The sequence below is a fragment of the Prunus dulcis genome, chromosome 2 (assembly GCF_902201215.1).
Source record: "Prunus dulcis chromosome 2, ALMONDv2, whole genome shotgun sequence".
Classification (NCBI taxonomy): Eukaryota; Viridiplantae; Streptophyta; class Magnoliopsida; order Rosales; family Rosaceae; genus Prunus; species Prunus dulcis.
In genome coordinates, this window is record NC_047651.1 from 25,858,768 (window position 1) to 25,879,065 (window position 20,298).

General features: G+C 38.4%; 5 protein-coding genes across 6 annotated transcripts; 3 read left to right on the forward strand and 2 right to left on the reverse strand.

Moving 5' to 3' along the window:
* Nucleotides 1-1,553: 1,553 nt before the first annotated feature.
* Nucleotides 1,554-3,977, reverse strand: LOC117618676 (laccase-15-like). The gene is made up of 5 exons (XM_034348353.1): nucleotides 3,793-3,977; nucleotides 3,450-3,601; nucleotides 3,123-3,367; nucleotides 1,968-3,041; nucleotides 1,554-1,870 (listed from the first exon to the last, which is right to left on the reverse strand). Exons 1-5 carry the CDS (start codon nucleotides 3,892-3,894, stop codon nucleotides 1,740-1,742), a joined length of 1,704 nt encoding a protein of 567 aa, XP_034204244.1. The 5' UTR covers nucleotides 3,895-3,977; the 3' UTR covers nucleotides 1,554-1,739.
* A 1,901-nt stretch (nucleotides 3,978-5,878) lies between these two features.
* On the reverse strand, nucleotides 5,879-9,887 carry LOC117619441 (ERAD-associated E3 ubiquitin-protein ligase HRD1B-like). The gene is made up of 8 exons (XM_034349399.1): nucleotides 9,772-9,887; nucleotides 8,869-9,414; nucleotides 8,173-8,349; nucleotides 7,651-7,800; nucleotides 7,345-7,553; nucleotides 6,836-6,986; nucleotides 6,375-6,633; nucleotides 5,879-6,242 (listed from the first exon to the last, which is right to left on the reverse strand). Exons 2-8 carry the CDS (start codon nucleotides 9,399-9,401, stop codon nucleotides 6,078-6,080), a joined length of 1,644 nt encoding a protein of 547 aa, XP_034205290.1. The 5' UTR covers nucleotides 9,402-9,414; nucleotides 9,772-9,887; the 3' UTR covers nucleotides 5,879-6,077.
* Nucleotides 9,888-10,059: 172 nt separating this feature from the next.
* LOC117619974 (probable NADH dehydrogenase [ubiquinone] 1 alpha subcomplex subunit 12) lies at nucleotides 10,060-12,925 on the forward strand. The gene is made up of 5 exons (XM_034350051.1): nucleotides 10,060-10,228; nucleotides 10,996-11,022; nucleotides 11,753-11,841; nucleotides 12,386-12,495; nucleotides 12,579-12,925. The coding sequence occupies exons 1-5, from the start codon at nucleotides 10,140-10,142 to the stop codon at nucleotides 12,732-12,734; spliced, it is 471 nt and encodes a 156-aa protein (XP_034205942.1). The 5' UTR covers nucleotides 10,060-10,139; the 3' UTR covers nucleotides 12,735-12,925.
* A 751-nt stretch (nucleotides 12,926-13,676) lies between these two features.
* On the forward strand, nucleotides 13,677-18,795 carry LOC117619721 (D-xylose-proton symporter-like 2). Of its 2 annotated transcripts, XM_034349730.1 has the most exons (14): nucleotides 13,677-14,094; nucleotides 14,805-14,899; nucleotides 15,453-15,531; nucleotides 15,699-15,758; nucleotides 15,902-15,968; nucleotides 16,059-16,183; nucleotides 16,287-16,388; nucleotides 16,613-16,981; nucleotides 17,064-17,111; nucleotides 17,212-17,274; nucleotides 17,483-17,563; nucleotides 17,706-17,804; nucleotides 18,071-18,208; nucleotides 18,337-18,795. In XM_034349730.1, exons 1-14 carry the CDS (start codon nucleotides 14,050-14,052, stop codon nucleotides 18,466-18,468), a joined length of 1,503 nt encoding a protein of 500 aa, XP_034205621.1. In that variant the 5' UTR covers nucleotides 13,677-14,049; the 3' UTR covers nucleotides 18,469-18,795. The 2 variants fall into 2 exon arrangements, with proteins under 2 accessions (XP_034205621.1, XP_034205622.1); XM_034349731.1 differs by lacking the exon at nucleotides 17,706-17,804 and having other exon boundaries at nucleotides 13,811-14,094.
* Nucleotides 18,796-19,270: 475 nt separating this feature from the next.
* LOC117619400 lies at nucleotides 19,271-20,195 on the forward strand. Its single transcript, XM_034349346.1, has 4 exons — nucleotides 19,271-19,511; nucleotides 19,652-19,718; nucleotides 19,835-19,921; nucleotides 20,012-20,195. Exons 1-4 carry the CDS (start codon nucleotides 19,350-19,352, stop codon nucleotides 20,089-20,091), a joined length of 396 nt encoding a protein of 131 aa, XP_034205237.1. The 5' UTR covers nucleotides 19,271-19,349; the 3' UTR covers nucleotides 20,092-20,195.
* The last annotated feature ends 103 nt before the right edge of the window (nucleotides 20,196-20,298 follow it).

Genomic DNA, 20,298 nt, shown 5'->3' on the forward strand with positions numbered 1-20,298 from the left:
GAGTCCATACCTTTAGAATTTGGTTTTGAATTTCTGACCCGATTACTATGTAACTTATATTTCTTTCTTCAACAGTGAACAACAAGAGAAGAGGCTGCATTCTAAAAGCAACTACAGCAATTACAAGACAAAGAAGCAATGAGTCTCACATTTTAACTGAGCTGCAGCGATTGAAATCCAGTTTGTCAATTCTATGAGAACTGAATAGTAGATAGTCACTTTTCCTTTATACGAATGTTACGCTGTTTCTTCTGTCTTACACAAAAACATCTTATTCCTCAGGTTGTGAAATTTCACACCAGTTCTGAAACTTTGTCATTTAGATGCTTAAGATGCAACTACATTGGTGAAAATTACAATTTACAAATAGAAGCTGATATGAGAAAGCTGAGTTGTGCTCTGTGCATGTATGTCTTGTCGGGATTTAGGAAGCTTGATATGAAACTTTTGTGATCCTCTTAAATTTCCTTCTTTTTCAAATTGTTGCAAATTACAAGTAGAAGACTCTCATTAAAGAAGGAAAAGAAAAATCTTCAAAACTCATCCAAAACTAAAGCAAGCCATGAACAAGAAATTGATACTTGCGAAACTGATCCGTCTACAGCAGCAGATGGCAGATAGCTGATGGCTCAGTCAATCCCTTTGTCGACTGTGTATTAAGCTCAAACGCACACCAGGTCAAGTCCTTTGACACTATTTCTTGTTGAAAAGCAACTTATATTTGAAAAGCCCTTCTTTTAATAGAGGATCAAATTCCTCAGTCTTGATCAGTCCGGATTCTTTGTTGACAGCAGTAATAATAATTTCATATCAAGCAAACCATTGTATTCTGTTCTCAGAGACTGGTGTGTTACCTTGAAGTCTTTATGTCCAGCTTTCAGGTATCCTCAAGGGCAGAGAGTCCAGCTTGATGCCTTAATCAAGAAAAAGCACTGCTAAATGGTAGCAAACTTAACCTTTAACTTTTCTTATAAAAGAACAAAAACGACTTTTAACTTTTTGGGGGTAAAAAAAAAAAAAGTTAAGGTCCAATGCCATTGAGAAAAATGCTCACGAAATGAGAAAATGAAAAGGGAGGAAAGAGTGTACGACAAATATAAGATGAAGCTGCAGCCCTTCTGGAAGTTCACTTTCTACAACTGGAAAACAACTTTACTCTATCAATAACTACAACACAAATACATAAATTTGATTATATCAATTATGGATTTGGACAGATGAATATTTATTGGGGGGTAACTTTTATGTTTTTTTAGAGGCCTATGTGAATATAAGCATGGATTAGCTTGCCAAAAACTCTGTCCAATAAATAGTGGTCTATGTGGTTGGCATGGCAGCTTTCTTTCTTTTCATGGACAAAGTATGTTGGTTGAGACTTGATTGGGGTGTCTCGTCCCGTCTTGTTGGTGTTGACTTTATGTAGTTATGTTGCTTGGGGTTTTTCCCCCAACGCACCAAAAATTAAAAAAGTATGTTCGTTGATACTTGATATACAGTCTAACCCATTGGGACCAATCTTTCCAAATAATTGATTTTCCAGACATTTGCAGGTCTAGCCACAGCAAATAATAATCTCACTTATTTTGGAACATGTAAATTATAATACAAGACCGACCAGGTAAATTTTTATAACATATATATCCTGGCCAGTCCGAAGAGTAGTACAATGATAGCAAATTAAAACAAGGACTACGTTCCCAATTTATTGCCATGAACATACAGCTAGAGCTTTGTAGCGATTAACATGGAGGCATTCCTGGTGGCGGAGGTAAAATTTGGGCTCCTAGACCCTTTCCATTTTCCACAATGAACGTCACGTCCATGCCCCATGACATATGCCGATCCAGATGGCAGTGCATAAACCAAACTCCTTTGCTCAACAAAAAAATCATTGACATCACATGATCAGCATCATTCATTATAACTTGATTAATTCGGAAGTTAACCAAACCAGAGGAGAGTCTTACCAGGATTGTTTGCCTTGAATCTAACGGTAGTCCAGCCATTTACAGGGACAGCGATGGTGTTTAGAAGAGGAGGGTCAACAAGATTATATGTCAAAGGGTCCTTGTCCTTGTCAAAATTCCCAAGTCCCCATCCTACAACATAGAAACTGAATCCATGGAGATGCATTGGGTGGTCATCCCCTGCAACCAAATTTGTCCCCTGAAACACAATCTCCACGGTCGCGTTGTACTTCAGTATCTTCACTTCCGTCCCCTGCTTCGGGGTCTGTAAGTACAATGGCAAGTCCTGAGCCGTAAAATTAAACAACAAGGGCGGGAAATTCGGAAATCGAGTTCTAAATACCCCATTGACATGGTAATAGTAAGCCTGCAATATGTCAATGCTGGGGTCGACAAAGCTAATGTTGTTGACGCTAGAAGCCAGACGTGTCCCATTAGGCCCTGCACATGAATTATTTAGGCATGGTAGTGTGTTGATAGAAAGTGTGTAAAACAATGGAGTTGTTATGTTGCGCGGCACGTCAACGGGGTGGTTTTTATCAGCTAGACTTCTGAGACTACCAGTAAAATGAACCGATGCTTTGGTGTCGTTATGGGAAGGAAGATTAGGCAAGGAAGGGGTTGAAGTTGAGGTATAATTTCCATTGTATTGTAGTATGGCGGTGGTGGTTGTGTTGTCATAAGGAATCCCAGCCCCACCAACGTAGGCTTTAGCAGCAATGTAGTAGTGGTTGGGGCTCTGGTCAGCAGTGAACAAGAGGTCAATGGTTTGGCCGGGTGATATTGTGACATAATCTGATGAAAATGGCTTGGTGTAGCTAGCATCTGAGCCCACAACCGTGACCTTGTGATTGGCAATCGAGAAAAACAGCATCTCTTGCAAAGCTGAATTGATTAGCCTTAGCAGGTAGGTCTTCCCATAATCAACCATCAGCTTGAATGTGTCTGGTTTTGAGCAGGGATAAAGATCGCCAGGTTGACCATTGATGAGGAAAGCACTGGACATGTTAGGTTCCCCTCCATTTTGAATAGTTTTTTTATAAAGCTGTCCCATATCTTCCTTCCACCACTCCCCTACAAATTTCAAGTCAATTTGTTGAACATGTATATATCAATAACATTATATTATTGTCGAATTAATTTTGCATTACGTACCTAAGATGATTGGAAATTCTGCATGAGGCTTGGGGAAAGGGTAAGTGGCTCCTCTGTTGGGGTAGATGACTATAGCGCCGAGGACGGTGGCTCGATCCCACTCACTGTGAGCATGCCACCATAGGGTGCCTTCTTCAGAGGAAAACATGATAGTTTGGGTAAAGCTGCCTCCTGGTTGGATTGGGCACTGCGTGATATAATCAGGACCGTCCGACCATGGATTCCTTAGTTGCTTAACTCCATGCCTGAAATATTGAAATCCTTAAATTATAACTTTATATATCACAAGTCACAATGACATAAAAATAATTAAAAAAAGAATATTACCAGTGGATGGTAATGTTACGATTGCCCTTGTTATAGACATCGACGATGATAGTATCTCCGGAGCGAGCATACAGTGTTGGTCCAGGAAACTGGCCGTTTACAGTCAGTATGTTCTTTGTGCTACAGAGTCTTCTGTATGGAGTTTCTTCCACCTACAATGTTTACAAAGATATCCAACCAGAAGATATATCCTTCATTAGTTTTGTTCAAGCTCTGAATAAATCAACATGATCATATATATATATATATATACATAACCATGCATGCATTCAATTGATACACACACTCAGAGGAGTTAATTAATCAATTAGTAATTAAGATGATATAATACTATACTAATTACCACAAAAGTGTAACGAGGTGAAGCTTGGCAATGGAAGATGCCAACACACAACAACGTCAAGCCTAAAAGTTGCAAGCTAATTAAAATCCTCATGGCCAACATGATTCTTTCTCTTCTAGCTAGTGATGAGACTACTTGATATTTTTTCTATGACTGGCTAAGCTACAGCTAGCTGATGCAGTTCAGATGAGTTCAGGAGGCATATTCCATAGTGCCATGCCACCTATATATATATATATATATATATAGAGAGAGAGAGAGAGAGAGAGAGAGAGAGAGAGAGAGAGAGAAATAAACACGAGGCAACAAACAATTAGACGTCAGACCACACAAAAACAAAAAACAAAAAAAACAATTAGACGTAATCGAAAATTTGCTGGTGAAGTTACCCTAAAGCGTTTCAGTGATTGCAAGTTGTAACTTGCACAATTTCGCTTTGATTTGAATTTAAGGCTAAGCTAGTTTCCTCTTGGCTCACTCCCTAACCTTCCTTCTTATATATTCTCATTCATTCCAGTCACAGATGAATGAATTTTCCACTGATCATCAATTAATCTTGGATATTATAATCATTATAACAACTAATTAATCTTGGATTATAATCATCATCAATTAATAAGCGAGACCAGAGTAAGGTTTTTTTTTCACATTTACCAGTTCAAATATGTATATATGCCTGCAGGCTGCAGCCATTCTAAAAATATACAGAGAGCTTCCATTGAGGGATCCCTCAAATATTATTTGAGGGACACCCCTTGTAGGGCCCACTCCGGATTGTATTCCACTAATCCAAACCGTCTATTTTGTATATACATATTCAAAGATCATCTCTATAAAAAATCACTTGAATCTTGAAGTACCGTATTCATTGATTTTGTAGGACACAATTGGATGTCGAAACGGTTCCCGATTTGTCTAATTTTTTGTAAAGATGTCTAATATATATATTGAATTCATTCCCCAACCCCACCCCAGTGTCCATCCAACGGCCCAGAGCCAGCCAGAGGAATAATAAATGGTCTTTTGCAAATAAAAATATAGGGATACCTAATCCAAGATAATTAAGAAAGAGGAAAGACCACTTTGTATCTGATCAACGGTAGCAGTTAATTCATACCTCACCAGCAAAATTCCAACATCCTGGACAAGTGGGCACGTTTTGGGGTTCCTCTTCATTTGCTTTACTCTAAATATTAATTAATTAATTAATTAATGTTAACAGTATTTTAATGCCTGAGTTGAGGCATCATTACGGTACGTAACACTTTTAGGAAACCAATAACAATCAATAGATTTATCCCTGCTACTACATCACTTGCACGATTTACTTTGCTTTTACTTTTCTATTTTCTGGTGCTTAATGGATAAAATATCCTAGTACGACTAGTACCTGATAACGAAATTTCAGCAACAACCAAAACCAATCAGTTTGGTTTTAGCCTCTGCATGGCATGTGAATCTTTTTACCATCCTCATCCCTTTTCCCCGTTCCCCGTTCCCTCTTCCCCCTTTCCCCCCTAAAAAAAGAAAGAAAGAAAGAAAGAAAGAAAGAAATAAATAAATAAATAAATGTGTGGTAAATCAGAAAAAATACGTATTAAACAAAAGGTCACGTCTCCATTCACGACCATCACATCACACGTGATAAGATAATGATAAAGCTCTGGTCCAATGAATTCTTCTCAATTTGGGATCCCTCAAAGACAAACAACAACAACGTCATTGTTGCGGCGGGTTATTGGGTTAGGTAATCAACCAAAGCACACACCACCCCACCACTTTGGTCCAATGGCTGTGAGATCAACATCTTACAACAATAAGGTCAAAGGAACTCACTCCCACCTGGAGGTGGCCACCGCGGCTCTTTCATCTTGGTCTTATACGTGTGAATTAGTAACACAACACAATTTAACTGTTTCCCAGAACACAACATATTAGTTTGATTTACGCTTCTTTTTTCAGTGTTCCACAACACAACTATTTCCTAACACAGTTGCATTCAACAGTCACTGGTTTGTCACTGACTCACTAGAAAGATGTTCCTCCGTCTGCTCTGTTTAGATTATAAATTAGACAGGTCCGCCCGAGTTGAATCAGTGCATCGCTTTTCATAATCAAATTTTAGCATTGTTAATGTTCACATAGAAAAAAAGAAAAAGTAAAAAAAGATGAAGGAGTAACTTATACAATATCGCTCAAACTCCAGTTATTATCCCTACCTATTTTTCTCATCCCTTGTATCCACATATAACATATTGCGTCTTAAAATATACATTAAGTTATGCCTATGAATCAATCTCTTCAAGCTCCACATGACGTCCACAATCTGAAACAGACGAGGACGAAGATTCGACATTCTTTCCTTTGCCATCCAAAGATGCTGATGGTCCCGTGTCCATGCTTTCCTTTGGTTTTGGCTTCTCTAAAGTTTTAAGCTGATTCTGCAGGATCTGTAGAAGAAAAGTAGTTATTCAGAAGCAAAGCACAATAAAATGGCGGGCAGCGACCACAAGATCACAGATTCACAGCATATGTGATTATCTTCCTTCAAATTATGTTTCGCAACAAACAATCAATAGTACCTCGATCTGGTGTTGGAGAAATTTTTTCTGGGCCTCCAGTTGAGAAGCTGTTATATTCGGATCACCGCCCAACCTCTCCTCATAGGCCACATCAGGAACCTCAAATGGGACAAACATGTAATGTGGAAATTGAGGGGAGGACAAGTTTGAAGGTCCACCAGGGGTTGCAAGCTGTGGGTGCGATACTCCACTAGATTCAGTGTTAGCGGAGTCGGCCATTTGTCTTTGAACCTGAGGAAGTGCCACATATCCAGGAGACCTGCATACAACAGGATATTCTGTAAGGCTCTGCTTTGCAGCATTCTATGCAGTGCCACATATCCGAAGTATATACACATGCACACTCTAACAGGCATGCATATACCTAAAACCTAGGGACAAACTAAAATGCCAAAGGGACAATACGAGCACTCAACAATTAAAAAAAAAGCAAACAGTTCACTAGGATAAAGGTGCCGTACCATACTAGTCTGTTTGCAGATGGATATACATGAGACTTCTCATATATCGATGCAGCAGCAGCAGCAGCTCGGAGTCTGGCTTCATGTTGACTGAGATTATCACCAGCAACTCCACCAGCAACTCCACCACCTTGAGCTGTTGTGCCTGTCCCTGTTCCCAATTAAAATCATAATCACCTCACCAAAATTTTATAGTGAATGAATAACCACCATGTCTTACTAAAAGTCCCATTTGAAAACAAAAGAGCGACCATGAAACATGAAACATGAAACATGAAACCACCAGTACTAAAACTACTAAAGCCACAAACTCTACATCCGACTGACAGTTTATTGGTGCCTTCATTTTTCTCTTCCTTTAGTAATGATCCTTCATGTATGAAGAAAAAGGAAATGTATGTTTAAAAGCTACAAAGTTCTGAAAGATCCCCTAACACCAAATATCAGACCTGATGGGTGTCACACAGCAACTAAAAGCTACACACAAACTGCAAACCTCAGAAGTTTACCCTGTTGATGAGCATCGGACCGTGATCCCCTATGTCCTCCAGCTGTACCTGCCCCATTTTCAGGAGGTTCAACTAGGGCTCTGCAAGTAGGACAGGTATGCTGTCGCTCTAACCATGATCGCAGGCAAGGCACATGAAAAAGGTGTCCACATAATAGTTTCTTGGCTGTTGTCATCTCTTCACGGCAAATGATGCAAGTTGCGTCACTTCTGCATATCCATCATAAAGAACTAAGACTCTAACATGCAGAATTAGAAGTTAACATAAAATAAAACACTTGAAGCTAATAAGAGGCTTTACACTTACGCATTAAGCTCTTCAGGCGTAGCATCTGGGAATCGATCATTCATGTTCGAAGTGAGCTTTCGATAACGAATGTAATCACCAAGGCGAATCTTAAAGTTCCTAAATGTTTCATAGAGCTCACGTATTAAGTGCAATGGCACACCATAGTACCTGGGATGGGACAAAACTCGATGTCAATAAAGATAGAACTTCAACTTATGCAAGTCAACAAGAAAATATGTTGATTACCACAATTCCGACAAGCTTAAAACTTAAATCGGGTAGAATGTGGGCCCACAATTGTCTCATATTCTAACATTTCGTCTCACATGCGGGTCTCTCTCCACCACTAGGGAACCAAACAAGATGAATTCAACACAGATTGAGCCAAACACATTCTCAAAGGTTTAAGCTATCACGAAGTGGGCCAATATCACTTTTGTCCTCAAAGGGGTGCATAAGCGACTTATGTGTGTTACATTTAGTAAAAAAATTGTGTACATAAGCGACTTGTGTAAAACTCAAGATAAACAGGATACTCACATGAAAATCACAAGAAAGAAGCACAGATACATGGATAAGTGGAGCAAGTCCCGAATAAGTTCCACGTAAAATGTGTAGACAGGCTTCTTCTCCCATTGTCCCTCCATAAGCATGTCGCTAACATAGAAAACATATTTCACAAATGTTGACACCGTCGTTGTCGCTAGTATCATGTACCTGAGATACAAAAGGATACACATTTTAAAATGAGAAACACTGAAGAATGCATAAATTGATAACTATATCCAAATTTTTTCAATAACTAATACACAATTACTTATCCATATGATTTGCAATGGAAATAAATCATGAATGAGACAAGTCAACAGTACACAAATGTTAATATCCAAGGCTTTCCCTGTAATCCTATCACAACTCTTAATTCTCCCTATTGCCCATCGTTACTGGGACATACATACTTTGTTCAACCCACCATCATCACCCTACCAACCACTTTATGCAACGAGATTACTGGCTACTTCCAAGCCTAAGTTAAAACTGTAAGCATAAGAAGAAACTAATATCCTTACAAAGTAGAGTTGCTCCAGCCATTTCCAATATACTGAAGTCAAATGCAATATTAACTATTACATAAAAAGATGCCTAATGATTTCAATTAAATCAAATAATGACTAGTGTGCTCTAAACGTGAATAAAAAGAATCAGAAATAAGAAGCATTAAGATGGATCACTTACTCAAATGAAAAGAAGAGGGAAACCGAAGCCTTTTGTGTCTTTATCAAATTGCTAATTGAACTGTACAAAAAGAGACTATCTACAACAAGCAAGAATCCCAAAAAGGAGACAATCCGAACATGAGACAGCATGGGCACGGATGGGGTAGTCTCAATGTATTCAACCCTCTTCTGAGCCAACCAATGCAAAGCCTTGATCAACAGCAGAGCTGTGACCATAGCAAGAAAGGAGACTGAGAAGTCCTGCCTGAAAATAGTAATAGCAAAGAGGATCTCCATGACTTCCCTCCATGACTGCTCATTAAGCCTCTCCACCTCGGCTTCTCGGAGTGATCCAAGGAAGAGCTTTTTAGTTAATTGCCACATAGTACACATAATGACCAGACCCATGTTGAGAAGCAGCACCAAACTGATCTTGGAGGTTGATAAATAAACCATGGCCGGGTAAAACTGGCCTCTACTGCTAAATGCATGATAAATAATCGCTAGAGTTGCTACCAAGCTAATCCCCGCATAGGTTTGCAGCCTCATCATTTTCCTCAACGTGCTGTTACACCACAACAATTGATAAGCTTCTCATCCGGTTTCCAAAAAGATATAGATTTAAGAATGTTAATAATGCCATCGACTCGAGACCTAGAATTCAAATAAAACCCAAAATTATAAAGCTTCTCTCTTCTCATTCAATTTCTCAGCAGCCAAACAGACTCCCGAAGAACCAAGAGTTTTAGTCACTGAAAACAATGAAATCATTTATCCTAAGGAAGCAAAAGAAAAGAAAGATCCTCATGAGATGAGCCATAAGCAAACATCAAAATCAGAAATTTGAAATCGAATTTCCTGAACTGAATAATATTTTCATCTAAACAAATGAGAAGTCATAAAATTTGAAACAACCGAGTACCTCTGAGAAGCTCGCTCTGTTGAAATTTCGGGCTCTCTGTTCCTTCCTCCCTCACTCCCTCCTTCCTGGCTTAGGTTTCTTTTATTTTCTGAGAGACCAATACGGAAAGGAAAACAAAAATGATGTAGCTCTACCCAATGAGGAAGTTCCACGTGTAAGAAAAGTCCAAATACCTGACCGCGGTTTATACCGACCCAACCAAAGATAAATCCAAGCCCATCAAACTTGTTCATGATACGGGCTGAGACTGAGATGATATTAAAAGCCTGGCCCAGCTTTCAAATCTCATGTCATGGGCTTGTTGTGGCCCATATCTGCTGAAAATAAGAGAGAGCAAGAGAGAGAGAGAGAGAGAACGAACGAGCGATATGGCGACGGTGGTGAAGGGCGTTGTGAAGGCGATCAGAGAGAGAGGTCTCCGCACCTTCTTAAAGGAGCTAAAGGAAGATGGCTACGCGTATGTTCTCTCTCTCTCTCTCTCTCTCTCCTTTTTAATTGATTTTTCTTTTGTTAGTGCAATACTTTTGGGATGTCAAAGATCTAATTTTTGCTTCTTGGCTGTATGTGTTTGGATGCCAAGAACATACGTTTTTTCTTTTGTTTTTCTTATCGTAACTAGTATGCCTGAATCCGATTTATCCTCTTTGATACCTGAGAAATGGAAGACAAATCAAAGTGGGATGGTAGTGATGAGACTTTGAATTCGACTTTTTTTTTTTCTTTCTACATTTCTCTTAGCGACCAAACGCAGACCAAATGTACAAATTGTTTCCTAGAAGGTTAATTTTATTTTTGTTTGGTTTCCGAGAATTCTTAGGAAAATAATCAAAATAGTGGGAAAATTATGAATTTAGCTTACTATTGGCGAAAGAATTATCTGCAAAACAATATTTTTGGAAAGCACGGTCGAAGAGCTAAGCGGGTTCTGATTATTTGGTCTGTTATCTGATGTAAATCTGTTGGCTCGGTAGGATTATGAAAATGTAGGAAAGAAAACAACTTAAAGGCTAAAACTTTTTTCATAAAACTTACTGTTTGGCACTCAGGGATGATACCTTTTGTTTCAATTATTGCTGGCATGGTTGGATTCTGGAGCATTTTCTGATATATGGCTTCCCTAAGATGTCTTTTTGTAGTTGTTTGAATGGCTCTTAAATTGATATTTTTCTTTGGGACTATATCTCTATACTGTGTTGACTGTTTATACTGTTCCAAATCTTGCAGAAACTGCATTTTCGATGGAAACCTTCTGTAAGTCATATTATTTCCCTTATTCTTGAAATGTTGTTACTTAGTATGTTTAACAAAGAAGCATAAGTTTATTTTTACATGATATTTAGATTTTAGTTCTTTTTAAAAAGGTTTTGAGAAAGTCATGTTTGTGAAACTATCCCAGGTTCTGTGCCTATTCAACAAACTATCCCATGCTTGTTAAAGTTTAACCTTACATTGAAATTCTACAGAGAATTATATGGCATGTTATTCAAAGGAGACCATAAAACATTGAATTGTGTCACTGATAGGCTAGTTGGAACTTGGAAGCCCCAAAAGGATTTCTCCCATCTAAGGAAGGCCATCCCAATTTACATTGGAATGAGGGATTACTTTTGCTTCCTTGGGTGTTGGAATATTTTAGTCATATTTGTGTCTTTGTGGGTGGTTCGACGTTCTCAATGGCTATTTATTGGGATGTAATGTTCGGATTCTGTAGAAGTGCAAGTGAAGTGAAGGGACCTTGACTAAAACTTTCCGGGTTTATTTTGATTTTGTAAAAGAAAAGCTTTTAGGATTTATTAGAACACGATTCTATGAAATTGTTGGACAAGAGTACAAAGTGAGGGGTTCATCTGTTGCTGCCTTGACCCGAGCGGTTTATTTATATTTTACTTTCAAAGGAATACCTAAAATATATAACATCCCAATATATAACATCAGTATTTATCTTTAGCATATCTAACAAATTTTTGTTTGATTGCTTTAGGCAAACTAAAATCCACAACATTGGGGCAAGGCTTGTAGGTGTTGATAAAATTGGCAATAAATATTATGAGAAGCTTGACATTCAATATGGTCAGTGTTTCTTCATTTCCCCCCTTCTGATGCTTTTCTTACTATAGCAATAAGAATATTGGTTCTTTACTGCATTGCATTGGATTTGTGACATTGTCATCCATTCGCATTTCCAAGCACAGGCCATGATCAAATCGTGAAATAATCCTTGGTAGATTTGATCTTATGGATCTTGTCAAATCCTTATTCCTCTTTTTAAAAAGAGTGAAGAGATACTTCTATTTTCCTGGGAAGTGGGCAAATTTTCTCTGTCCATCAATGAAAGTGGTTTGACTGTCTTGTTTGCCAAACCAATTTTAACAAAGTTCCCATATTTGTTATAAGAAAGGGTTGCCCATGCAATTGAACACTTGTTGGATGCTTACATGGCTTGGGACATCAGAGTTCACCACATCCACATGTGTTTAGATTAGAGTGGTTTAGTAAATGGCCCATTTTTTCCTCTTTGATGCACTAGGAATTTCTTCAAAGTATTCCATTGCTTCAAGGTTATTGTGGTATATGCATGCTCAGAGCTTACTGATTCAGTTGAGGGATTTTACAGGAAGACACAGGTGGGTTGAATATGCAGAGAAGGGTCGCTACAATGCTTCTCAAGTACCACCAGAATGGCATGGTTGGCTGCACTACATAACTGATCGTACAGGGGATGAGGCAAGTCCTGCTTCCATATTATTTGATGACTTATGCTGTGAAACATGTTGCATGTAGCTAACAAATAAGTGAACTGGTTGCAGCTTCTGATGCTAAGACCAAAGAGGTATGGCATTGAACACAAAGAAAATTTCACTGGTGAGGGTGATGAGTTTATATACCATTCCAAAGGGCACAGCCTGAATCCAGGCCAGAGAGACTGGACCAGGTACCAACCGTGGCAACCAACCAAGCCTTGAGTTATTATCACAGCACATTCGTGATCAAACTTGAAAGAAATCTTACAGTATTCTGGTCTGTATTCGATTAATAAAATGGCTTGTACTTTGTGTTAGCTGTGAATCTTCTGTAATGTTTGCTGCTGTATGGAAATGACACTGTTAAACTTGATAGTTCAATGAATGAATGCTCTTTGTTATTGTGTGATTAATTGGGCAAATATGAGTTCTATCCCTTGCCACACAATGCGTGGTTGACTATCTGGACAAATCATGTGTGGAATGGATTTGATTTGAGAGCTCACAAACACTCACCACGAGTTGGCCTAATAAGCTAGTGAAGGAGGAGCTTACAAGTCGAGACATAATTTTGTTTGTTGAGTTTGGACTGAATTCGTGTAAAATTAATAACGAGCCAAGACATGAGTCCTTCACCACAAACACAAAACTTTCTTCCAGTCACTTCCATTCCATCCCATCATTATCAGCGCCGTGACTTATGTATTGACAATTTGACATCGAGGTGAGGAGGAGGGCCTCCTGGTCTTCGTGCCATGCTTCTCTAATATTCTAGACACGGTTACTTGCAATGAAAATGATTATGAAACGTTGTGCCCAAAACAAAAAACAAAGAGGACACTCTTGGTTTGGTTTACAACTTTGTACTTGATGTGCAAATTGTTTTTCATCAAGACAAATTCGAATAGATGACAATGATTAAAGGGGTTTTTTTTTTTTTTTTTTTTTCAAAACCATAAATGTTAGCGAGTATGCGGTTTTAAAGACAAGGCCTTATATGCAGAAGTAATTGTTCTTTAACCATTTGAGCTATCAGCCTGTTTAATAATGGTAGACACAAATTGTGCAAGACAAAGAACCCAACCAACAATAATGGGTTAGTATGTTGCACATGCGTAGTCCAACCCCCGTTCTTTGATCACTTCATCTGCACCTGCATATGTTCACCTAGCTACCAACATCAACATATGACTTTTTATTGTCACCTCCTCTAGTTTGGGTAACTTTCTCAATCAATTCCCACGTGAAAAAGGAAAAACATAACATAACAGAACTCGTAAATTTCACAAGTCATTCATAGGTCGAAACCTTGAAACTGAAGAGTCCTTGACCAACAGCACTCAGACACAACTCAAAAACTCAACTTCTCGTTGTTGGCATTAACGGCGTGAAACTACCTTTACCTCCAATTTAGAATTCCTCCCACTTGCCATCTTTTTATTTCCAATCACCGCGCTCTTCATTACTCAGCTTCGCTCAGTTTCGCTCTGCTTTCCTTCTTAACAATAAATTCTGACGCTGTTTCGTAGCTCTACCAATGGCGTCCGATTCTGAGCAGCCCCGGCTTTCTTCTTTCCAAAAGGTTTCATTTTCTACTCTCAATTCAATACAATTTTGCTTTTCTTTGTTTTTTTCTTCTCGTGCTTACGTTGTGTCTGTTTGCTCACTGAGAAAGGTCAATTCAAATTGAAAAACCTTGAATTGAACCAAAACAACGTGAAGTTTTGCACTTTATATTGTTTCATTTTGCGGCAAGTACAATACTTTAGAGTGATCAAATTCAAAAAATTTAAATTTTTGTTTTTGTTCTCTCGTCTTTTCTCGAACACCAAACAGGGTTAAGTTGGGCGTTTCGTATCAGGTTAGTTCAATTTACGTTTGATGCCTGCAACGTGTAGGAAAATGAACTGAGAGATAAAAAGAAAAACCACATGTAAGTGACAAGGATTTCGAATTTTTTATTGTCATTTGTATTCGATACTACCTATTGATTCTTTTCATTTTTGACATTTATGTTCTGTGTGGTTGCGTTGAGAATCAGAAGTAATAATTTTTGTCGCATGAGAACGAAAGGGCGTCTATGGAGTACAAATGAAATTATTTGGTTTGGCTCGTTTGAGAGCTGACCCAGAATACCATAACAATACGCGCGCACACACACACACACACACACATATATATATTCTATCCTATTGTTCCTGCTCCACTGTTTTCTCTGTAAACGCCTCGAGTGTGATTGTTTGTTTTAGATGTCTGCGTTCGAAGTTGTTGAAGTGCGTTGCCATTTTTCAGGGGGGTTCTTCAGTCGAACTTGGCGATGCACAGGAGCCTCTTCTTAATGGGGTTCACAATTCAGAAAACTATTCTGTTCTTGCCGCGATACTACCGTGAGTATTATTTTTCAGTTAATCTGTTCTGATTTATCACAATGTGTGCTTCTAAAGATTGTCATGCCTCTTGTCTTTGGTGTTGGGGTTGGGGGGGGGGGGGGGGGGGGGGGGGGGGGGGGGGCGGCGGGGGGGGGTGGTGTGTTGTGTGGGGGTGGTTGGTGGGTGGTGGGTGGTAATCCCTACCTATCTGTGGGAGGTAGTGGCAGTTGATATATCTTTGGTTCCTATCACACAATTTCTCTGCACGGTGTTGAATAAGTATAAATAATACAAAACTGTTCTATATGATTGAAATGAATTCATATCTGAAAAGTTTCCATTCCTCGCCCTTTTTTTCTGTTTCATTTATCATTTGGCCAACCAAGAGAAGAAGCGCTTGGCCAATTTTATACACCTCTGCATAAATTATTTTGCTTGGCTTTATCTTGACTTGTATCAATGGTTTGCTAGTGCAGGATTAACTGATGTTGTAATTGGTATTGTATCTAACTGAAAACTTTGTACATAAATCATGTTATTCATGCTTTACAGATTTCTTTAATGATTTCAGGTTTCTATTCCCAGCTCTTGGAGGACTACTATACGGTTATGATATTGGTGCCACCAGTTGTGCCACAATCTCCGTCGAGGTATACATGGTTACTCATTGAGTGACAACTTAACTGATAATTCAGTTAAAACATATTTTGATGGATATTTGTTTCATTACAGTGACTGACTCTTATGTGGAAATTTTGGTCTAGTTAGACTTGATAATCCAACTAATTGCCTTCTTGCTTTCATTCACTCAATGCAGTCGCCCACATCAAGTGGAATATCATGGTACAACTTGTCGTCTGTGGAAATTGGTCTCATAGTAAGTTAACAACACAACTTACTTGTAATTACCGAAATCTCCGTGGGTGTATCTTTTTATTTTTTGTTCTGCCTGCTCCTCGTGAATGTTTCTTCGGCACCCAAACATTGTGTCATTAAATTTGTGCATGTTTCCTTTTCCAGACTAGTGGCTCATTATATGGTGCCTTGATTGGATCTTTGCTGGCCTTTAATGTTGCCGACTTCTTAGGTTGGTTTTTCTAATACATTCCAAGTTATACAAATAAAATTAAAAATATCCTCCATTATTGATGAGGTTTGAATGATGAATCTTTATAAGGAAGAAGGAGGGAGTTGATTTCGGCTGCTATATTGTATCTTCTTGGAGCTCTAGTAACCGCATTAGCACCTGACTTGCCTGTTATGGTGATTGGGCGCTTTGTATTTGGTATAGGAATTGGACTGGTGAGTATACAGTGCTTTTTTCAACACAAAACAATACTTGGCTCTTTTTTTTTCAAAAAAGAAAAAAAGGAGATGTATAAATTTTCAGTCTGTTTTCTTTTAGGCAATGCATGCTGCTCCGATGTATATTGCTGAGACAGCTCCAAGTGAGATACGAGGTCGACTGATATCTCTTAAAGAGTTCTTTATAGTACTTGGGATGGTTGTAAGTGCTTCAACATGGCATCTGAGAATTTGAATTTTTTTTACTGTTGTGACATGCAACCAAGCCAACTCAAAGCTGATTTGCAATCTTTCTCCTTTTTTCTTTTTTGTAGCTTATTCTTTGAAATTTCTATCTATTTAATTGGTATATATATATATATATATATATATATATTTTACCTGCATGCAGGCTGGAAAATCATAACCACCCTCAATGTTTTGCAGGGAGGGTACGGAATTGGTAGCCTTTTAGTTGACACAGTTGCTGGTTGGCGCTATATGTACGCAGCGGCTATCCCTTTGGCAGTAATTATGGGAATTGGAATGTGGTGGCTACCAGCATCACCTAGATGGATCCTTCTGCGCGCCATACAGGGAAGAGGAAATATGCATGAGTTAAAAGAGACTGCAATCTCTTGCTTGTGCCGGCTTAGGGGTACAGCTATTGGTGATTCAGCTCCTGCACAAGTGGATGAGATGCTGGCTGAGCTTTCTTATATGGGTGAAGAGAAAGAAGCTTCATTAGGCGAGATGTTTCATGGAAAATGTGCGAAAGCCCTTGTGATTGGTGCAGGATTAGTGTTGTTCCAACAGGTAGTTTCAATTGGTTAATGAATATGATATGATGTGATCAATTGCTAACTTTGGCTTATGCATGGCATCTATACTATGGCAGATTACAGGGCAACCAAGTGTGCTGTATTATGCTGCATCGATTTTTCAGGTACCCTGCTAACTTAGATGTTGGACATTATTGAAGAGGTTATCACTAACAGGGGTTTCGTAGGAAAATGTCTCTCTTCCTAACCCATATAATTTAATAGAGTGCAGGATTCTCCGAAGCATCTGATGCAACACGGGTCTCAATTTTACTTGGTGTTTTCAAGGTATATTTTCTAATTATATATATATTTTCAATTATTATTGTTATCAAGAAGCATTTTGCCCCAGTTAGATGCATGTCTCCATTATTGATCACATTATTTCCCTATACTTTTATTTTCTTCTTATGGTGCTAAAAAGGTGTGCCTATTTCCTATTCAAGAAATTGACCTTCTAAACAGATATGTCTGACTTGCTATTTTCTTGTTGTAGTTGATAATGACTGGAGCCGCTGTTCTTGTTGTTGATAGACTTGGGAGGAGACCTCTACTACTTGGAGGTGTTTCGGGGATGGTAAGTCCCCTCTTGGGTTGATGTTTCTATGTTTCTTTGTTTTTCTGTTACTATCTTGAGATCTGCAGAGACAACATTCAACTTGTTTATCAAATTCAAGAGACTATATATTCTATTGGATTCAGTCTTGTTCATGTGACAGGTCATCTCTTTATTCCTTTTGGGATCATATTACCTTTTCTTTGATAATGCCCCAATTGCCGCTGTAGTTGCACTGCTGTTGTATGTTGGGTGTTATCAGGTAATCTCTTCTTTCTTGACATAAACCCACATCGTAGCATCATAGTATCATAGTATAATCTACGGTTTATATAATGATGCTAATTTTATTAGAGAACACACACACATATATACCATACTCTGTGTGTGTATATATAAGCTAATTGCATTTCTTTTTTTCTGTAAGAAGCTCGTATTTTTTTAGTATACAAGTTTTTGTTTTCTTATTCTGGATAGGTTTTAGTGTTGGACCACAAAAATGTGTAACCCATGAAATTAAATTTGCAGTTATCGTTTGGTCCCATTGGTTGGCTAATGATATCAGAAATTTTCCCCTTACGATTAAGAGGTCGAGGACTCAGTATAGCAGTGCTTGTGAATTTTGCTGCAAATGCGCTGGTGACATTTGCATTTTCCCCGCTAAAGGTGCTTAAGATTTTGATCCATGTTTGCAATTTCTTCTGTTTGTTTGTTGTATGCTGTACTTACCAACGGCAGCAATAATTTGTTTGAGAGAGAGATTGTAATATGATTTGATTTGTGATTATTTACAGGTATTGCTGGGAGCTGGAATTTTGTTTTATGCATTTGGAGCAATAGCTGTGGCATCTCTTGTGTTCATTTTCTTCATTGTCCCAGAGACAAAGGGGCTTACACTTGAGGAAATTGAGGCCAAGTGCCTTTAGGGTTGGTTTTGTCCTCCTATTCCCTTCCCTACCACTGATGGGTTTAGCTAGAAATCTGATTCATATATCATCCCCTCTCCTCCATTTTCTGATATGGAGGAGGAGGGGGAGTGAATCGGAATATACCATTCTACTGTTCTGGTGTTGTAAGCAAACATTATTAGTCCCTCATGAGCTTGAGTCCTAATATAGAGTTGACATACCAGCATTCATGTCTGTTATATATATATATATATACTTCACCTACATATGATGTCACATGTATGAACGAATATTATTTAAAATTTATTATATATGATGAAGATGATAGCATGTTGCTGTTGTGTATTTACCACTTTACTCAATTATTACTGTCCTGGCTGACATTCTGGTCTGCTCTTATCAGATTGTGTGTTTTGTTATGAATAATGAGCTGCTGTGTTATCTTGAGATCATGCATTCGTCTAATCTAAGCAATGCTTTTCAACATTTGGTAACATAACATATCACCTCAAATTGTCTCAAACCCTACAACATTCACAAACTAACCGTTTGTTTTAAATTAAACAACATAAACATAAAACGGAGATTCGCTTCGTCTTATTTAAAAAGTACAAAATTATTTATTTAAAATTGGAAAGTCGGTAATTTTTCAAGTGTTGGGTGTGGTTGGGGTTCAATAATTCTTGGGCCCAAACTTGTATGGGCCTTCGGCTCCAGAAATTCGATTCGTCTTTTTTTGTATTGGGCTGGGTAGGCCCAATCCAGATGAGCCTTCGCAGAACCTTGGGCAAGGAAGGAAGTGTATAATTTAATTGGAAATTGGAAAGGAGGAGGAGGATTGCTAGGGTTTTAATAGGCAAGAAGGGAGGAAGGAAGGAAGGAACGAGAGAAGAAAGGAGATGGCCAAGTTCAACGAGGTGCAGAAGAGGAAGAGAACGCAGAAAGCAGAGAGGAAGAGAGCAGTTCACGGAGACCCATCCACTGGGAAGCTGAAGAACAAGCCCCAGCCCCTCTCTATCTCCGGCAAGCGAAAGCGCAAGCTCTTAAAAAAATGGCGTAGAGTACGTTTGTTTTCAGTGACTAAACACTTTTTTCCTTATGTTTTTATAACTTGTATTTGGTATTGGTATTGGTGCCTGCTTGCTCTATCAAAACCAGTCTGAATTACCATATTTATATTTGTTGAATTGAATGATTTCAGGATCAGAACGAGGCTGTGCAAAAGGGCCTAATAACTATGCAAGATGTCGAAATGGCTGCTGCTGATGGTACCTCCGATTTTTTTCAATAATTTAACTGTTTTAAACAAACAAAGGTTGTCTGCATTTCAATTTGAAGCTGATGTAAATTTGTTTGTTTGTTTGTTTGTTTGTTTGTTTTGTAGGTGGAGAAGAATCTACAGACACCAAGAAAACTTGTTCAAAGTTTCCCATGAAGAAGGGCCTCAAGCTTAAACAACTAAAGCGCAAAGGTACCTTACCTTACCACCTAGTTTAGTTCATGTCATATGTTGGCTTTAAAATGTCAAGTTTATTTTGTAACTTGTTTTCTCAATGGACAGGTAGGAACAAAGGAAAATCTTCTTCAAAGCCTGCTGCTACTGCTGAAGCTTCACTGGATGCAAATGCAATGCTAGAGTAGCCTGTTCTGTTGTCTAGCTGATGAGATAATTTGCAAACACTGTGCCCATGTACTGTTTATTTATTTATTTATAATTAATTGGAAATCAGAGTTTTAGACGGAAATTTGCCATCTGGGTGCTGCACTTTTCATTTCAAGTATAAAATCATTTGCCCTATCATCCCCCAATTTTCTTTTTGTTGATAATACATCACGGAAGGAAAGAGA

What these genes read in the sequence shown, in the direction of transcription:
- LOC117618676 (XM_034348353.1), bottom strand. Translation starts at nt 3,894, where the DNA reads ATGTTGGCCATGAGGATTTTAATTAGCTTGCAACTTTTAGGCTTGACG. An exon ending in CACCTCGTTACACTTTTGTG is followed by an intron (nt 3,602 to 3,792) that starts GTAATTAGTATA and finishes TAAACATTGTAG; the next exon opens with GTGGAAGAAACTCCATACAG. An exon ending in AGAATTTCCAATCATCTTAG is followed by an intron (nt 3,042 to 3,122) that starts GTACGTAATGCA and finishes TGAAATTTGTAG; the next exon opens with GGGAGTGGTGGAAGGAAGAT.
- LOC117619441 (XM_034349399.1), bottom strand. Translation starts at nt 9,401, where the DNA reads ATGATGAGGCTGCAAACCTATGCGGGGATTAGCTTGGTAGCAACTCTA. An exon ending in ACGCCTGAAGAGCTTAATGC is followed by an intron (nt 7,554 to 7,650) that starts GTAAGTGTAAAG and finishes ATGGATATGCAG; the next exon opens with AAGTGACGCAACTTGCATCA. An exon ending in GTCCGATGCTCATCAACAGG is followed by an intron (nt 6,987 to 7,344) that starts GTAAACTTCTGA and finishes AATTGGGAACAG; the next exon opens with GGACAGGCACAACAGCTCAA.
- LOC117619974 (XM_034350051.1), top strand. Translation starts at nt 10,140, where the DNA reads ATGGCGACGGTGGTGAAGGGCGTTGTGAAGGCGATCAGAGAGAGAGGT. An exon ending in CTAAAGGAAGATGGCTACGC is followed by an intron (nt 10,229 to 10,995) that starts GTATGTTCTCTC and finishes CAAATCTTGCAG; the next exon opens with AAACTGCATTTTCGATGGAA. An exon ending in CTGATCGTACAGGGGATGAG is followed by an intron (nt 12,496 to 12,578) that starts GCAAGTCCTGCT and finishes AACTGGTTGCAG; the next exon opens with CTTCTGATGCTAAGACCAAA.
- LOC117619721 (XM_034349730.1), top strand. Translation starts at nt 14,050, where the DNA reads ATGGCGTCCGATTCTGAGCAGCCCCGGCTTTCTTCTTTCCAAAAG. An exon ending in CTGTGGAAATTGGTCTCATA is followed by an intron (nt 15,759 to 15,901) that starts GTAAGTTAACAA and finishes TTCCTTTTCCAG; the next exon opens with ACTAGTGGCTCATTATATGG. An exon ending in TTGCATTTTCCCCGCTAAAG is followed by an intron (nt 18,209 to 18,336) that starts GTGCTTAAGATT and finishes GATTATTTACAG; the next exon opens with GTATTGCTGGGAGCTGGAAT.
- LOC117619400 (XM_034349346.1), top strand. Translation starts at nt 19,350, where the DNA reads ATGGCCAAGTTCAACGAGGTGCAGAAGAGGAAGAGAACGCAGAAAGCA. An exon ending in CGAAATGGCTGCTGCTGATG is followed by an intron (nt 19,719 to 19,834) that starts GTACCTCCGATT and finishes TTTGTTTTGTAG; the next exon opens with GTGGAGAAGAATCTACAGAC. An exon ending in TAAACAACTAAAGCGCAAAG is followed by an intron (nt 19,922 to 20,011) that starts GTACCTTACCTT and finishes CTCAATGGACAG; the next exon opens with GTAGGAACAAAGGAAAATCT.